Here is a 13,279-nt window from a genome sequence, read left to right on the forward strand (position 1 = left end):
CACGGGGCTCTAACGGTCTTTGACCCCAACTGAAAGCCTCAGCCCAGATTTCTAAATAGTTTTAGAAATAGTGGTTCTATGCCTTATAGACTATAGGAGGTTCTAGAGGGAAATATTAGGGGTATAGTGAAATAGGATATCTTTTTAAAAAGGAATATCTTTATATTAGACTTGAGTTCTAGTGGGGTTTTAATTTTCTATAAAAACTTTAAATCTTAGATCTCTTTCTGAAATTTCCTTGATAACTAATAATTAAAAATACTATTAAACCATCAATAATAAAATGAATCATTATAATCAGAGCCACAAACAACAGGTGAGTAGGGCCTCCAATGAATATTTTTCCGGATCTAGTTTCCGCTCGTGCCAAAGTATAGCTCTGACAAATAAGTCCTATTTTTTGCTATATACTGGCCATTAGAATAAACAAAAATTAATAAATAAAAAAGACCTCACGTAGTGGCCATTATTGGGCTCTATTAAATGAGTCGACGGAGTACCTGGTAAATGAGTCGCTTCTAACAAAATAACCCTATTTCGATCGTTTTTCGTCATTTGACGTAGATAAACTATACGGTTTCAATGACTCGATTGTTACGTGATTTTTTGTTGCTATTTTTAATAGTTTTATATTAAATTTATTATCACTAAGCATGATTAGTTTAACTTTAAGTAGGTGAAGGATTTGGAGAACTTAAGTTGGTTAGTCAAGAACTTTTTCCACACTTGTTTCTTTGGAATTTGAGTAATTTTTTATATAAATAAAAGTAAGCAGACCTGTTGCAAAATTTACATGAAAAAGTGTGGCAATATATCTGATATATGATATAGTATAGAACGGCCGGTGGAAACCGAGAAGATGTTGAGCAAATTAGCATATCAAATTGAGTTAAACGCTGCAATTGGCCTCAATAAATACTCGTACTCGTAATAAATATTACGCCATGGGATCCATTCCAAGGAAAGCGAAATGATATCGGAATATAGAGACATAATGCCTATAGAAATTTAAATGGATCTGGGGTCGAGGAACTCTTAACGTAGTTTTTATAAGAAAAGGTATTATGGAGTTTAGATAGGATAGTATAGGATGGAGTTAAGGATAGGAATACTAGGATATAGGGTACTAGGATATATCTATAGATCTCTTAAAGAATCTAAAAGGCCTTAAGTCTAAAGTATAAATCTTTGAATAAATATAGAAGTATCTTTTAATATGAAAATACCCAAAATTAGGATTAACTTTGGTAACCTAGAAACCTTTAATAACCCTTATAAAAAAACCCCATTAGTGAAACCCATTAAGCAATCCACAATTTCCCATTTACGAAATATGATAATACCCCCACAAAGACCAAAAAAAATAAATAGTTTACCCAAACAGATTGTCAACCAGAACTTCCTGGGGAAATCTCGGCTTGGATTGCCACCTTCCTGGATCTAGTTTCATTTCCCGAATCGTGGCTGTGCCATATGGTTGGATAGATGGATGTCATATATACCACCCACCCACTAATCAACTCACACCCTTTTTGGCTGACCTTGCACTTGGGGATTGTCGAGCAATTTTCAAATTAATTTTCCGCAATTCTCACAAAAGAATTGCAACATCAGGCCTCAGGTCCACGACGATCTATTTCATTTGAACGGCCCCTGGCGGCGAATGTTTTTACGTAACGCCCGAACACCTAAATTTCATTTTAAAAGCAATTTATTTATTTAAAAAAATATCAGTGTTTTTCTATATAGCGGTTTTTTCTTTTGGGGTTTTGTTTTATTTATCTGGCGTCTGTTTTTTGTTTGTTTGTTGGAAGATTTATTGTTATGGCGGCTGGTTTACTTTTTTTTGTTTATATTTTTAGCTTTTTTTTTGGTGACAATTGTTTCTGGTTTTCGGTTCTTTATTTATTCCTGTTTTTTCTCGATTCAGTAAATTACCCTCTTTTTCAAGAATCCAGTTTTACCTTGTTGGCTTTTTGGATAAACTTTTAGTCTTAACTTAAAATATAATGCAAACTTTTATCTTAGCGCCTGTTTAATATTTTTATTCCTTTTGTTTTTTTTTTTTTTTTGATATACTGATAATTTATCAATGACCTCTAACCTCTTATAAATCGATTAATTAAAAACAATTTGTGACATTCGCTAATTAGTCGGCGCTCGTGAAAAGTAAACATATTCCACCCGATACTCTTGTATCTATGTATCTATTAGATACCCGTGTAAATTCCATTCTATATCTGTTTAAAACTCTTGCATTAGCATATCAAAATATTTATCAAACAAAACAAATAAAAAAAAAAGTTTGAATGCGTAAGCAATTAATATTTTGTTTGTCGCAAAAATTGGGAACTTTGTAAGCAAATCCCTTTCAGGACAGGGGTCTGTCGTTGATTGGTGTCTGGCTTTTTGTTTTTTTGTTTATGCAATTAAAGTTGAAAAATGAGTAATCACACAGCCTGATTGTGAGAGATTGTGGGGTCCACTCTATACATATATCCATATACATATATGTTCCATAAACACACTTTTCTGCCTCTTTTTTTTTCGTTGCAGTTGTGGGGAGAATTATGATTGGGAAGTTTCTTTGTCGCTTTTATCTGATTCTGGGATATGTTCCAGTTATAGTTCCAGTTCCAGTTTAAACATTTTTCATATTTCATTGGGTCTTAAAATTGAGTTTTTTTTAAAAGTTTTTTTAGGGTTTTATGATTTTCTTGGGCTTTCAAAGAGCGGAAGTTTCAATCGTTTTTAATGAGTCTCTCTAGAAGTCTATTTAGCATACCCTGGGTTTTTTTGGGAAGGAGAACCTATAATAATGGTATATTTATTTAATCTTTGAGTTAAAGACTGGTGGTTTCTTACCCTTATTTGGATAAAATCCAAATACTTAGGGTTTCTTAGTTTAAAATAAGTCTCAGACTAAAATAGCCCTAAAAAAAGAATTATGTGATAATACTTTTAGAAACCTAAGGCAAACATATAAACCTTTCGTAAACCCCCACTTTAGACACTTCTCTATATATACGATAACCTATATCTATTTTTTGAAAACCCTACCCATAAATACCCCACTTGTTTCTATTTTTTTTTGAAAAACCAGAGAGACAATCAGCATATGTAATTAGCTGGCCAGACGACAGTCGAATAATGTTTATTGGTCATTCTAGAGGCAGGGAGGGAATAGGATAGGATTGTGCTCTGGTTTATGGTTTTGAAATCATGTGGGACGATCCAATTGACGCGACCGGCATATAACACCTTTCGCAAAGTTGGGCAAACAACAATCAAAATGCAAACAAACACAGCACAAAGCACCAGGCACAATGCAAGCAAACAGGGCGAACAACATGAGTTTAAACATTTGTTTAGTGCATTGACAACAAGTTGCATAAATTATTATCGAACAGCAAATGCAATTGCACGACTTACAATCTTTTTTTCCTTTATTTTATTTTTTTTTTTTTGTAGAAGAAGGAGAAGCAACCTTGTTGCCGCTAATGACAAATTCATGTTTCTAGTTGCTTGTCTTTCACTTGAATTTTTTATATTTTTTCGTTATTTTTTAGGCCAAAAGGCTCCATTAGCTTCAAGGTGGCTTAGACATGGATTTTTGTCTAAGGTGGAGGTCTAATATTGTATTTTTGAATTCAAGAGGCGATACTAAATATTTAAAAAAATGCTTATGACTTGGAATTCTAAAGATGAATAAAATATATAACCTTTTTCTAGAAAACTATATGGTTGGAGTCTATTTTTTAAATTTCTTTGAAAAAATAAACCCTAAAAGGGTATATACAAGTCTATTTAAAGCTTAATCCCAACTTCTTAAAACTCTTAAAATATTTAAGTAGATCAAATGCAAGTAAAGCTCAATTTGCATTCATTTTCAATCACTTAGCAAGACGTTAATAGTTCAAGTTAAATGGAAAATCGGAAAATGTTACCAAACCAGAGCACATAAATGCACTGAACAAATAATGTTTAAGATAAATATAAGAGATAACTATGCATATATGATTTCTATGATCTATGATTGATATGATCTTTTTTAATGATTTATAAAGTTCATTAAAAAAGCTGCCTTAAATGCTAGAAATTTGTTAACGAAGTGAAAGAATTTTAATAACAATCACCTTTTATGGCATTGGAATTGTTGATACATTTTTTTATGATACCCTTTTCTAAGGGTATTTTCTTTCTTGATGATTTTTGAAACAATTTAATTTTTGTTTTTCCTATCAAAAGCTTTATTTTATTGAGATTTTATATATTATTAATATATACATTTTAGTTCTCAAATTACAGGATATAAGCTTGTTCGAACCTTTTTTTGTAGAGAACTTTGATTCTTGTTTTTAATTGTTTTCCCTAGGGCTCGGAAAAATGCAAATGAGATGGAAAGCATTTACAATTGAAGCGTATGAAATGTGGTATCAATTACCAGAGATAAATGCCTTTGGGGTTCTCATAATTATACTTAAAAAATATAGTATATTTAAAATAACAAACAATAATACAATAAGACCTTTTAAAATATAAGACCTTTTCAATATAATTTGAAAAGTTTTTATAAAACGTAAGCATTTTCTTTTTTTTTGTAATTTCTTATTAAATTTTTTGAAACCTATTTTTTTTTAAGTGTAAAACCTATAGGGTCAGAGGAAGCAAAGGGGAGAGAAGCAAGAGCAAGAGTAAGAGAAGCCCTAGGAGGGCAGAACGAAAGACTTAGGCAACAAACTGGCTGCAACACATTTTTAGTCGCCCGCTGCTAATGAGCGTCTAAAAACCGCCTCTTGGCCAGTTTTTTTCCTCCATTTTTTTTTTGGGGCATGCCACCATGCTGTGTGGCGAATTGTTGAGACCTGCCTACCCGCCCACTCCCCTGGCACTGGCCTTAAACGAGAGTTTCCCACGCTTGAAAAATGATTTTTCGCTCACTCGTCGATGAGTTATTTTTTTTCGATTCGATTCGAATCGGATTGGATTGGTTTGGTTTTGGTGGCTTGGTTGGGAGTCCGGATTGGGGCATGGCTTGGTGCAGGAGCCTGATCTGGCTGTGCGACGTGTGTGTATAACATGTCTAGCCATGGTCGTTTTTTGGTGGCGCTTGTTGCTACCGTTGCACGCCGCACCCAGAAGCCTAGAAGTTCACTTGCAGCGGCAAGGGGGGCATTAAGAGGCGTTAAAGTGGGGGTTACCGGGGGTTACAGAGGGGTTAAGTGAGGGGCAGCAACAGACAAACCGGTCTCGGCCACAGACAAAAATGCAGCAAAAGCTGTATTTGTGCCGATAACAAGCCAGAGAGGGGTGAAGTACAATAGATACAGTAAAGCCTCTAAAGATTTAATATTTTATAAAAATAAATTAACACTTTTTTGACTTTAATTAGGTTTTAAATTAATGGTTTAAATATTAAAAGGTTTATTTGTTTAAGGTTAGGTTATATCCTCTTTATCGAATATCCTCCGAAACATAAAGACATGTATACATACCATTCGTATGCTAAATGCGTTGGCCTGCAAAATCAAGTTTTGCATTTTCATTTAAATTTATTGGTTACTTTGGTTGGTGGATGGCGGTTGGCGGGTTAGCAGCTAGTCTGGTTGGCCAGGCTGTTGCCAGGCGAACGTTTCCAGTTACCAGCGGCTTCGAGTGGTGGAATGGGGCATGGCATGCCGCTTGCAACTTCATTCCCCATCGATTCTCGCCTCTCCGCTAAAATATGGCGACGTTGCCCAAGACCCACAACTCTAGAAACCACAATTGGAGTTGAACTTTTATGGATAGATAGATAGATACAGAGCGAGATGCTTGAGACACTATATGGGTGGATGTTGGACACATAACAATGGAATATATATGTATATGTATATATATATGTATATTTATGGTATAGTATGTATACTTAAAAGTAAGCTCTTAATTAAAGCTGGAAACGGAATCGGAACGCTGTGGCAGGTCCTACATTCGCACCTGGAACTTGCCCGCCTTGGTCAGGTATTTGACGCCCTTGAAGGGCTTGTACTTCTCCCCATACATGTCTAGGCGATTCACCTTCAGACCGGAGACGGCCAGCTGTGAGATTTGGAACTGTACGTTCACGGACGGATTGGCATCGATGTTTGTCGTACCGGGCGTAATAGAAACCTTAAGAGGTAATCCAATTAGTTAAGATTAGTTAGTCTAGCTTAGATCCTAACTTTCACTTACCGATCCCCTTATATTTGGCAACTTGGATACATCTATGCGGCCCACATCCCACGACAGCGTCTTTGTAACTGAATCGAAGGTGTACTTGCCCTGATTGGGGGTCAGCAGGCAGTTGAGAACACACCGCGGCATCGTCAGCTCCAGCTTCACCTTGTCCACGGTGCGTCCGAGGGTGTTACGCGGTCCAATCGTCAGATCCAAACGACCCTGTTCACCCGTTTTGATGGAAAAATTGTGCCTTATGTAGATGGGAATGGCCACCACGGATTGGGAACTGATGTGATAGGACATGAGCCGGAAGTTGCCATCGGGCGGGATAAAGGAGAGCAGGCGCTCGGCCTCCCAGCGCTTGAAACGGACGCAGGGATGGAAGGAGACGTCGTCAAAGAGACGTGGGTTCATAAAGGACAACGTAAGATCTGGCATGCCTGACAACTTAATGCAGCAATCGATCTGGAAAGAGAGCAGGTGTAGGAGACTTTCTAAAGGATACCCTCGTATGCCCTTACATGCCCCTGTATCTCAGCAAACACCGTAGAGCCGGACTTGTCTATGATGGCGTCCACCTCCTCGATGACATCAAAGTACGCCTCGTTGTTCGTGTACCTCACTCCACTTCTACGCCAGGGAATGGCCGACAACTGACCCGAAGGCAGTATGGTGCTGACACTGTCGGAAAAATAGCCAGAATTAAAAAAAAGAAAGGCAACCCATCAGGACACTACGAACTTGCTCTTGCCCGTCACCGTGTTGGCAATGGTGCGCAGGATATTTGGTGGCTTGATCAGCTCCTTGAGGATGTTGCTCTCGGTGGCCAGCGGGAAACCATTGTCGAGCATCTCGTCCAGCAATTCGTAGACCACTACATAGTTATCCTTGATTACGGTCTCCGAACAGTCGCCGAAATAGTCCTGGAATGTGTCCACCACACGATGGAGGAATTCGATGACAAAGAGAGGTGGAACCTCCTGTTTGCAGGCCGCCACCAGCGAGACAGCATCCCGTTGCACTGTGATGAGATAATAATGGGGTGTGGCTATCACCGGCGGCACATCCTAGATGATAAGAGTGGTTTGAAAATAATCCAATACGTGGCATATGGTAACATACATATGGAGCGGCCCGCTGGGCATCCAGAAAATATTCGCAAACGGAACGCGAAACCACCGAACGCCAGTGCTTCTCCAGGAACACCTCGCTGTGTGGGATGGGAGTTGTGGGTGAAAAGGGTATATGTTTTGCACTAACAATATAAACCTACCCGCTGTTGTTGACTATGAACAGGCTGTGTATCATATTTCGGCTTAAAAAAAAATTGTTTACTATTTTCTTTGCAAGGTGCGCAGAGCAGCCAGTGTTGGCCAACGGCGTAGGGATTGGAAATTTGCAGAAAATCGTCACGAGTCACGAGGACAGGACACAGGTGAATGTTTAAAGAAGTAAAAAAAAACCACCTGTTATAATAAAAAAAACATTAAGTATTAAATTAAAAATAAAATTATTGATTTCCTTTCATTAAAACAATGTAAAAATCTGTCTTTTAGTAATCTTTTTAGTAGAGCTTAGCCAGCAGGTAATCTAAAACATATTTAATGGCAATAAGTTATTAAATTTATAGAAAAATAAGTAATATAAATAAATGGGGATTCCCGCGGAGCGTGTCACGAACTAGTTCATCTCCAACGAGCTTTGTTTTTTCCCCTAAAACGATGGGGTCACACTGCTCCATCAGCTGTTCCCTGCGGAACTAGTAGAAATCGAAACAGTAAGGCAGGTTTCAAGTAGACTCTATTTATTTATTGAATTTTTAAATGAAATAAATACTAAACTACTTGAATTTCAGACCAATCATCAAGAATACTTAAGGACACATGTGACAGCATCAACAGATACAGGCAACACCTGCACATTTCGCCGGGAAAGAGGCCGAAAGAGACGCACAATTATATAATACCGGAAAACACATGAGTCTGTACAGCGGCTCCGTCCGTCGTCTCCTGGACAGTTGGCCCGGAAAGAAGCGCTTTGGTGTCTACCGCTTCCTGCCGCTCTTCTTTTTACTGGGAGCCGGCCTGGAATTCTCTATGATCAACTGGACAGTGGGAGAGACTAATTTCTGTAGGTTTTTCTGATTTTTTCTCCAAAAATTCTTTGTTTACAAGGTCTATTTCCGTTTTAGATCGCACTTTTAAGCGTCGTCAGGCCAAAAACTACGTCGAGGAGCAGCAGCACTTGCACGAAAGACAGGACCAGAGCTCGCAATAGAGTATAATTAGCAATCATGCCCGCCGGAGTCTCGTGGGGTCAGTACATGAAGTTCCTGGGCAGTGCCATGCTGGCCATGATGGCCGGCTCCCAGGCTGTGCATCTATACTACCGCCCGCTTGAGGATCTGCCCGTTTATATAGAGCGGGAGCGGCAGAGCCACGACACACATCCCGATTCCAAGCCACCGGAAACCACATAAAACTCTGTAATTCATTTGACTAAAGTTAGTTAAGTTAATGCTTGTTTTTTGAGTTTAAAGTTCGACTTATGGACTACTTTTCATGGACTTTGCGATGGTTTTTGAGGCACGTCTGCTGCCGGAAGGCCTGGCCGCAGGTGTCGCACACATACGGCTTTTCTCCCGTGTGGATGTACTCGTGATGGCGCAGGGTTTTCCGCGAAGCGAAGCTCTCGGGGCAGTGGTGGCAGGTAAAGGGCTTGAGCTTGAGGTGCACCGCCCGGACATGGGCCTCCAGCTCGAATCGGCGGGCGAACTGGCGGCCACAGTGCTCGCAGGGCAGCTTCTCGCTGGAGTGCATCAGCATGTGCTGCAGCAGCATGAACTTCTTGGCCATCCGGCGGCCACAAACCTGGCACTCGTGTGGCAGTACCGCCTCCTGTCCCGCGTCTCCGGCGGAGTGCTGTTGCAGGGTGTGATACTTGAGCGTGTACCGCGAATGGAACTCCTTCTGGCAGGGCTCACAGAAGTAACGCTCGCCGCTGCCGCCCTCCTTGGCGGCCACCTCGTCCTCCGTGGGGTGTTTGGTGCGTCGGTGGTACTTCAGATTGGCGGATTGGTTAAAGCTGGCACCGCATTGTTCGCAAATGAACTTTCGCGCCAGATCCCGAGCTCTATCCAGAAATATAAAGGAAATCATAGAATCTACAAGTCAAGAAAGAGTCTTATCCTCACCTGGGATTATGCTTAAGTCGCTTGTGCTTCTGCATGGCCACCCGGCTGGTGTAAACCCGCTCGCAGCCAGGCTGGTCGCAGGGATGCCGACGCTCTAGCGGAGCATGCACCTCCCGGATGTGGGTGTACAGACCGCCCATGAAACTGTAGGCCTTCTCGCATTTGTCGCACTGGAACGGTCGCTTGCTGCCCTCATGCACCTTCCGGACGTGCGCCGAGAGGGTCAGCTGATTGGCAAAGCTGTGCCGGCACAGTGAGCACTTCAGGCTGTTTCTGGTTCTCCTGCTGGGGGATTTCTCCTCTCTTTTGGCAATGGGATCTGGTTTGGGGTCGGGATCGGGCGGTTCTGGCGACTCCGAGCTTTGTAACGAGTCCTGCCCGTTGTGGGGATTCGTATCCAGGTGATCGTAGACCACCTCGAAGTTAGGCTCCTGATCTGGGGTGTCCTCCTCCTCGTGCTCCTCCGGTTCACTCTCCTCTTTCAGAAGCTCTAGCAACTGTTGCCTGGAATCTTCTGCTTTTCTACGAAACTTTTCAAAGATCTTTACTGTATCCTGGCACTGGGAGCACAGTGTCCTTGGCCACCAGTGCTCCTCCAGCAGGTTATCGGGCCTGTTATCCATGGAATTATAAATATTAAGTAGCTTTTCCAACTCCTGGCTAATTGGAATCTCCATAATCTCCTGCTCCTTTAGTTCGCCTTTGTCCAATTTGACGAGACAAGTGCGACAGTGTTTTGGAGCCGTTTTGCGGCTAAGATTTCGCAGCATTTTGGCCTCCTGGCCAAATATAAACAAAAAATTAGCAACAAAATCAGCCGGACAATAACAAACTTTGAGCAGTGCTGCATAACGGAAGCGCCAAAGTCCAATTGGAGTGGGCAGTGTTGGACAACAAAATCATATTCCGATTAGACATTATTCTTAATTTAAACTAATTTTTAATTTTATTTGTAAATTAATGGGGTTTTATTTTTAAAACTATTTTTCACAGCTACATTTTTTGTCTTCTAACACAACAAGGTTCATTTTATTTCCTAAACCACTAGTAAATAAATCTACTATTCTTTTTTTTTTCTACATAGTTTTTATAATAAATGATTTAGTTTTAATTTGTTTTTGTTAATCTCTCGCCCAAGTTCATTCCTTTAATGAGAGTGTATAGAGAGAAGGAGAATTTGGCTATCTGCAAAGAAAAGAATAAAATTGAATATAAACATTAAAACCTTGCCTTTCCAAGAAGGCTTTCCCACAAAAATGGGAAAAAATTTGAAAAAATATTTCGATCCAATGTTTTGATGCAGAATGGTGGAGAATCGAAATACAAATCATTTAAAACAATCCGATCAAGAATCGGGTCAGAATTGGCCCAGATATGGGTATAGTTCGGGGCCACATGCGAAAATCATACTTTTCCAAGGGATCTCCCCACAAAAATGGGAACAAATTTTCAAAATTCTTTCGTTCCAATGTTTTGATGCAGAATGGTGGAGAATCGAAATACAAATCATTTAAAACAATCCGATCAAGAATCGGGTGAGAATTGGCCAAGATATGGGTATAGCTTGGGGCCACATGCGAAAATCCTACTTTTCGAAGGGATCTCCCCACAAAAATGGGAAAAAATTATGAAAAATATTTCGATCCAATGTTTTGATGCAGAACGGTGGAGAACCGAAATACGAATCATTTAAAACAATCCGATCAAGAATCGGATGAGCATTGGCCAAGATATGGGTATAGCTTGGGGCCACATGCGAAAATCCTACTTTTCGAAGGGATCTCCCCACAAAAATGCGAAAAAATTTTAAAAAATATTTCGATCTCATATTTTGATGCAGAATGGTTAAGAATTGAAATACAAATCATTCAAAATAATCCGATCAAGAATCGGGTGAGAATTGGCCAAGATATGAGTATAGCTTGGGGCCACATGCGAAAATCCTACTTTTCCAAGGGATCTCCCCACAAAAATGGGAAAAAATTTTGAAAAATATTTCGATCCAATGTTTTGATGCAGAATGGTGGAGAATCGAAATACAAATCATTTAAAACAATCCGATCAAGAATCGGATGAGAATTGGGATATGGGACCATATAATTTTCGAAGGACCTTGAGGACGAATAGGACATCGAACAAAGATTGGATATATTTCTGGAAAACTCACACTAAAGTAGGTGGCCAGGTTGATGGGAAAGAGCTTCATGGCCGTGAGCGTGATGGGCTGCTGGGCGTGGTGGAGGTAGAAGAGGAGCATCTTGCGGAAGCGGGCGCTCTGGCCCAGCCAGCGGCTCTGGCAGATGGCCAGGGCCAGGTGCTCGTTGTCCAGCATCAGGGAGGTGGCCTGGTAGCAGCAGGGAGCCGTCTGCAGGGTGACGGCCATCAGGTATATGATCGATGAGATCTTGGTGTTGGTGTTGGCGAAAATGAAGATGTTTATCATGGTGGTGCCCATGATGGCGGCGGTGATCAGGAACTGGACGAAGATCGTCCTCGAGATGACCGGAGAGATGCAGCCGAGCAGCTTCAGCACCGTCTGATGATCCACGATGCACTTCTGCAGCTCCTGGCAGTGCTCCTCCTGCCGCCGTTCATCCGGATAGCTCTCCGGGGGATCCCCACTGCCCAGTTGCCTCACTCTCCGCGCCAGGAGTTGGACCTGAACCCGCACCACATACAGGTAGATGACGGCGTAGACATCGTCGCTGGCCTGATGGAGACATGTCCAGTTCATGATGAGGAACTCGATCCAGGCCTGGATGTTGAACTGCACCTTGGAGCGGCTCCAGTCGAGGCCCGGAAGGTACAACGCATACGGCGGCTGTCCGAGCAGGAAGGAGCACAGGAACGTCGAGGTGGAGTAGATGGCATAGCAGATCTGGTAGAACCAGACCAGGCGGTTGCAAAACCTTCCCGCCTCCGCAATCATATGGAACTCCTCTGCATCCTTGCACCGCCCATCCAACTTGGCCAGGTAGTACTCGGCTCTCCGCAACAGCGACAGATTCCATGCCAGAGCCACAATCTTGGCGGGCAGAATCACGGCATCGATGGCCACCTGAATGGAGGTCAGAATCTGGGTCATCTCCATGCCCTCGATGTATCTGTAGCTGATTACGAAGAATGTTGGCACCAGGATCAGTTGCCAGACGTACATCACAGACGAAAAGCATCCGTAGATTCGTCGCCAGGTGCTGCTCCTAGTCGGGAGACTGCCATCCGGAGCCTGCATTCCCAAGGCATAGAAACAATTGAAAAGATTTCGAAAACATTCTTTGGATTCTGGTAATGGAGGTGATTCTTCCGCTTCCGGTTTGGGCTCTGTACTCCGTCCAACTGCCATCATGGTTGCTCTACTTTTGAGGTTCCCACAAGCCTCATTAGTTCCTTTTATAAGGATTTTTATTCTCTAAAAGGTCAAGTTCAAACTTTTGCTTTACTAAATAAATAGATTTTTTTGTCTTTTTTTTGCATTTAGTTTACTAAATCATTTAAATGTATTTCCAATTGTTAATTGCTAAAAAAAACTTTCTAATTGAAAACAATTAAGACTTCTTGGTGGCTAATTAATTAATAATTTAAAAGAAAAGGTAAACATGGGAACTATTGAATGGGTTTCCGGGGTTTCACAGCTAAAAATATTTAATTATTGGAATAAATAAAGTCTTATTAAGGGGTGTTCTCCAATAAAAACATCCCTCTTTTTTGAACTTACTTACCCATAAGATATAATCTTAAAATCCAATTAAAACACTCTCTTTTTTTTCTATAAAAAATAGTTTTTCATTTCGCATTTTGGTCTCTGAATGTTTTTTTTTTTTTGTTTTTTTTTTTAAATGAATCCTCAATTGTTAATTGCTAATTTGTACATAACATAAGTCACAA

The 13,279-nt window shown here is 40.7% G+C and overlaps 5 protein-coding genes across 5 annotated transcripts; 2 read left to right on the forward strand and 3 right to left on the reverse strand.

Moving 5' to 3' along the window:
• Positions 1–5,769: 5,769 nt before the first annotated feature.
• Positions 5,770–7,607, reverse strand: cm (AP-3 complex subunit carmine). The gene is made up of 6 exons (XM_017243910.3): positions 7,475–7,607; positions 7,324–7,411; positions 6,943–7,268; positions 6,723–6,882; positions 6,214–6,666; positions 5,770–6,150 (listed from the first exon to the last, which is right to left on the reverse strand). Exons 1-6 carry the CDS (start codon positions 7,507–7,509, stop codon positions 5,965–5,967), a joined length of 1,248 nt encoding a protein of 415 aa, XP_017099399.1. The 5' UTR covers positions 7,510–7,607; the 3' UTR covers positions 5,770–5,964.
• Positions 7,608–7,948: 341 nt separating this feature from the next.
• sloth1 (sloth 1) lies at positions 7,949–8,718 on the forward strand. Its single transcript, XM_017243870.3, has 3 exons — positions 7,949–7,983; positions 8,057–8,331; positions 8,393–8,718. The coding sequence occupies exons 2-3, from the start codon at positions 8,178–8,180 to the stop codon at positions 8,476–8,478; spliced, it is 240 nt and encodes a 79-aa protein (XP_017099359.2). The 5' UTR covers positions 7,949–7,983; positions 8,057–8,177; the 3' UTR covers positions 8,479–8,718.
• Positions 8,495–8,718, forward strand: sloth2 (sloth 2). Its single transcript, XM_017243871.2, has one exon. It carries the CDS (start codon positions 8,495–8,497, stop codon positions 8,678–8,680), a length of 186 nt encoding a protein of 61 aa, XP_017099360.1. The 3' UTR covers positions 8,681–8,718.
• LOC108127054 (zinc finger protein 664) lies at positions 8,703–10,235 on the reverse strand. Its single transcript, XM_017243869.2, has 2 exons — positions 9,395–10,235; positions 8,703–9,333 (listed from the first exon to the last, which is right to left on the reverse strand). The coding sequence occupies exons 1-2, from the start codon at positions 10,162–10,164 to the stop codon at positions 8,754–8,756; spliced, it is 1,350 nt and encodes a 449-aa protein (XP_017099358.2). The 5' UTR covers positions 10,165–10,235; the 3' UTR covers positions 8,703–8,753.
• Positions 10,236–10,501: 266 nt separating this feature from the next.
• On the reverse strand, positions 10,502–12,840 carry Or7a (Odorant receptor 7a). The gene is made up of 2 exons (XM_017243873.3): positions 11,562–12,840; positions 10,502–10,579 (listed from the first exon to the last, which is right to left on the reverse strand). Exons 1-2 carry the CDS (start codon positions 12,738–12,740, stop codon positions 10,502–10,504), a joined length of 1,257 nt encoding a protein of 418 aa, XP_017099362.2. The 5' UTR covers positions 12,741–12,840.
• Between the last annotated feature and the right edge of the window lie 439 nt (positions 12,841–13,279).

Source organism: Drosophila bipectinata, chromosome XL (assembly GCF_030179905.1).
Source record: "Drosophila bipectinata strain 14024-0381.07 chromosome XL, DbipHiC1v2, whole genome shotgun sequence".
Taxonomy (NCBI): domain Eukaryota; kingdom Metazoa; phylum Arthropoda; class Insecta; order Diptera; family Drosophilidae; genus Drosophila; species Drosophila bipectinata.

What these genes read in the sequence shown, in the direction of transcription:
- cm (XM_017243910.3), bottom strand. Translation starts at nt 7,509, where the DNA reads ATGATACACAGCCTGTTCATAGTCAACAACAGCGG. An exon ending in TTCATAGTCAACAACAGCGG is followed by an intron (nt 7,412 to 7,474) that starts GTAGGTTTATAT and finishes CATCCCACACAG; the next exon opens with CGAGGTGTTCCTGGAGAAGC. An exon ending in CCCAGCGGGCCGCTCCATAT is followed by an intron (nt 7,269 to 7,323) that starts GTATGTTACCAT and finishes CTTATCATCTAG; the next exon opens with GATGTGCCGCCGGTGATAGC.
- sloth1 (XM_017243870.3), top strand. Translation starts at nt 8,178, where the DNA reads ATGAGTCTGTACAGCGGCTCCGTCCGTCGTCTCCTGGACAGTTGGCCC. An exon ending in AGTGGGAGAGACTAATTTCT is followed by an intron (nt 8,332 to 8,392) that starts GTAGGTTTTTCT and finishes TTTCCGTTTTAG; the next exon opens with ATCGCACTTTTAAGCGTCGT.
- sloth2 (XM_017243871.2), top strand. Translation starts at nt 8,495, where the DNA reads ATGCCCGCCGGAGTCTCGTGGGGTCAGTACATGAAGTTCCTGGGCAGT.
- LOC108127054 (XM_017243869.2), bottom strand. Translation starts at nt 10,164, where the DNA reads ATGCTGCGAAATCTTAGCCGCAAAACGGCTCCAAAACACTGTCGCACT. An exon ending in CGACTTAAGCATAATCCCAG is followed by an intron (nt 9,334 to 9,394) that starts GTGAGGATAAGA and finishes ATTTCTGGATAG; the next exon opens with AGCTCGGGATCTGGCGCGAA.
- Or7a (XM_017243873.3), bottom strand. Translation starts at nt 12,740, where the DNA reads ATGATGGCAGTTGGACGGAGTACAGAGCCCAAACCGGAAGCGGAAGAA. An exon ending in ACCTGGCCACCTACTTTAGT is followed by an intron (nt 10,580 to 11,561) that starts GTGAGTTTTCCA and finishes TTTTCTTTGCAG; the next exon opens with ATAGCCAAATTCTCCTTCTC.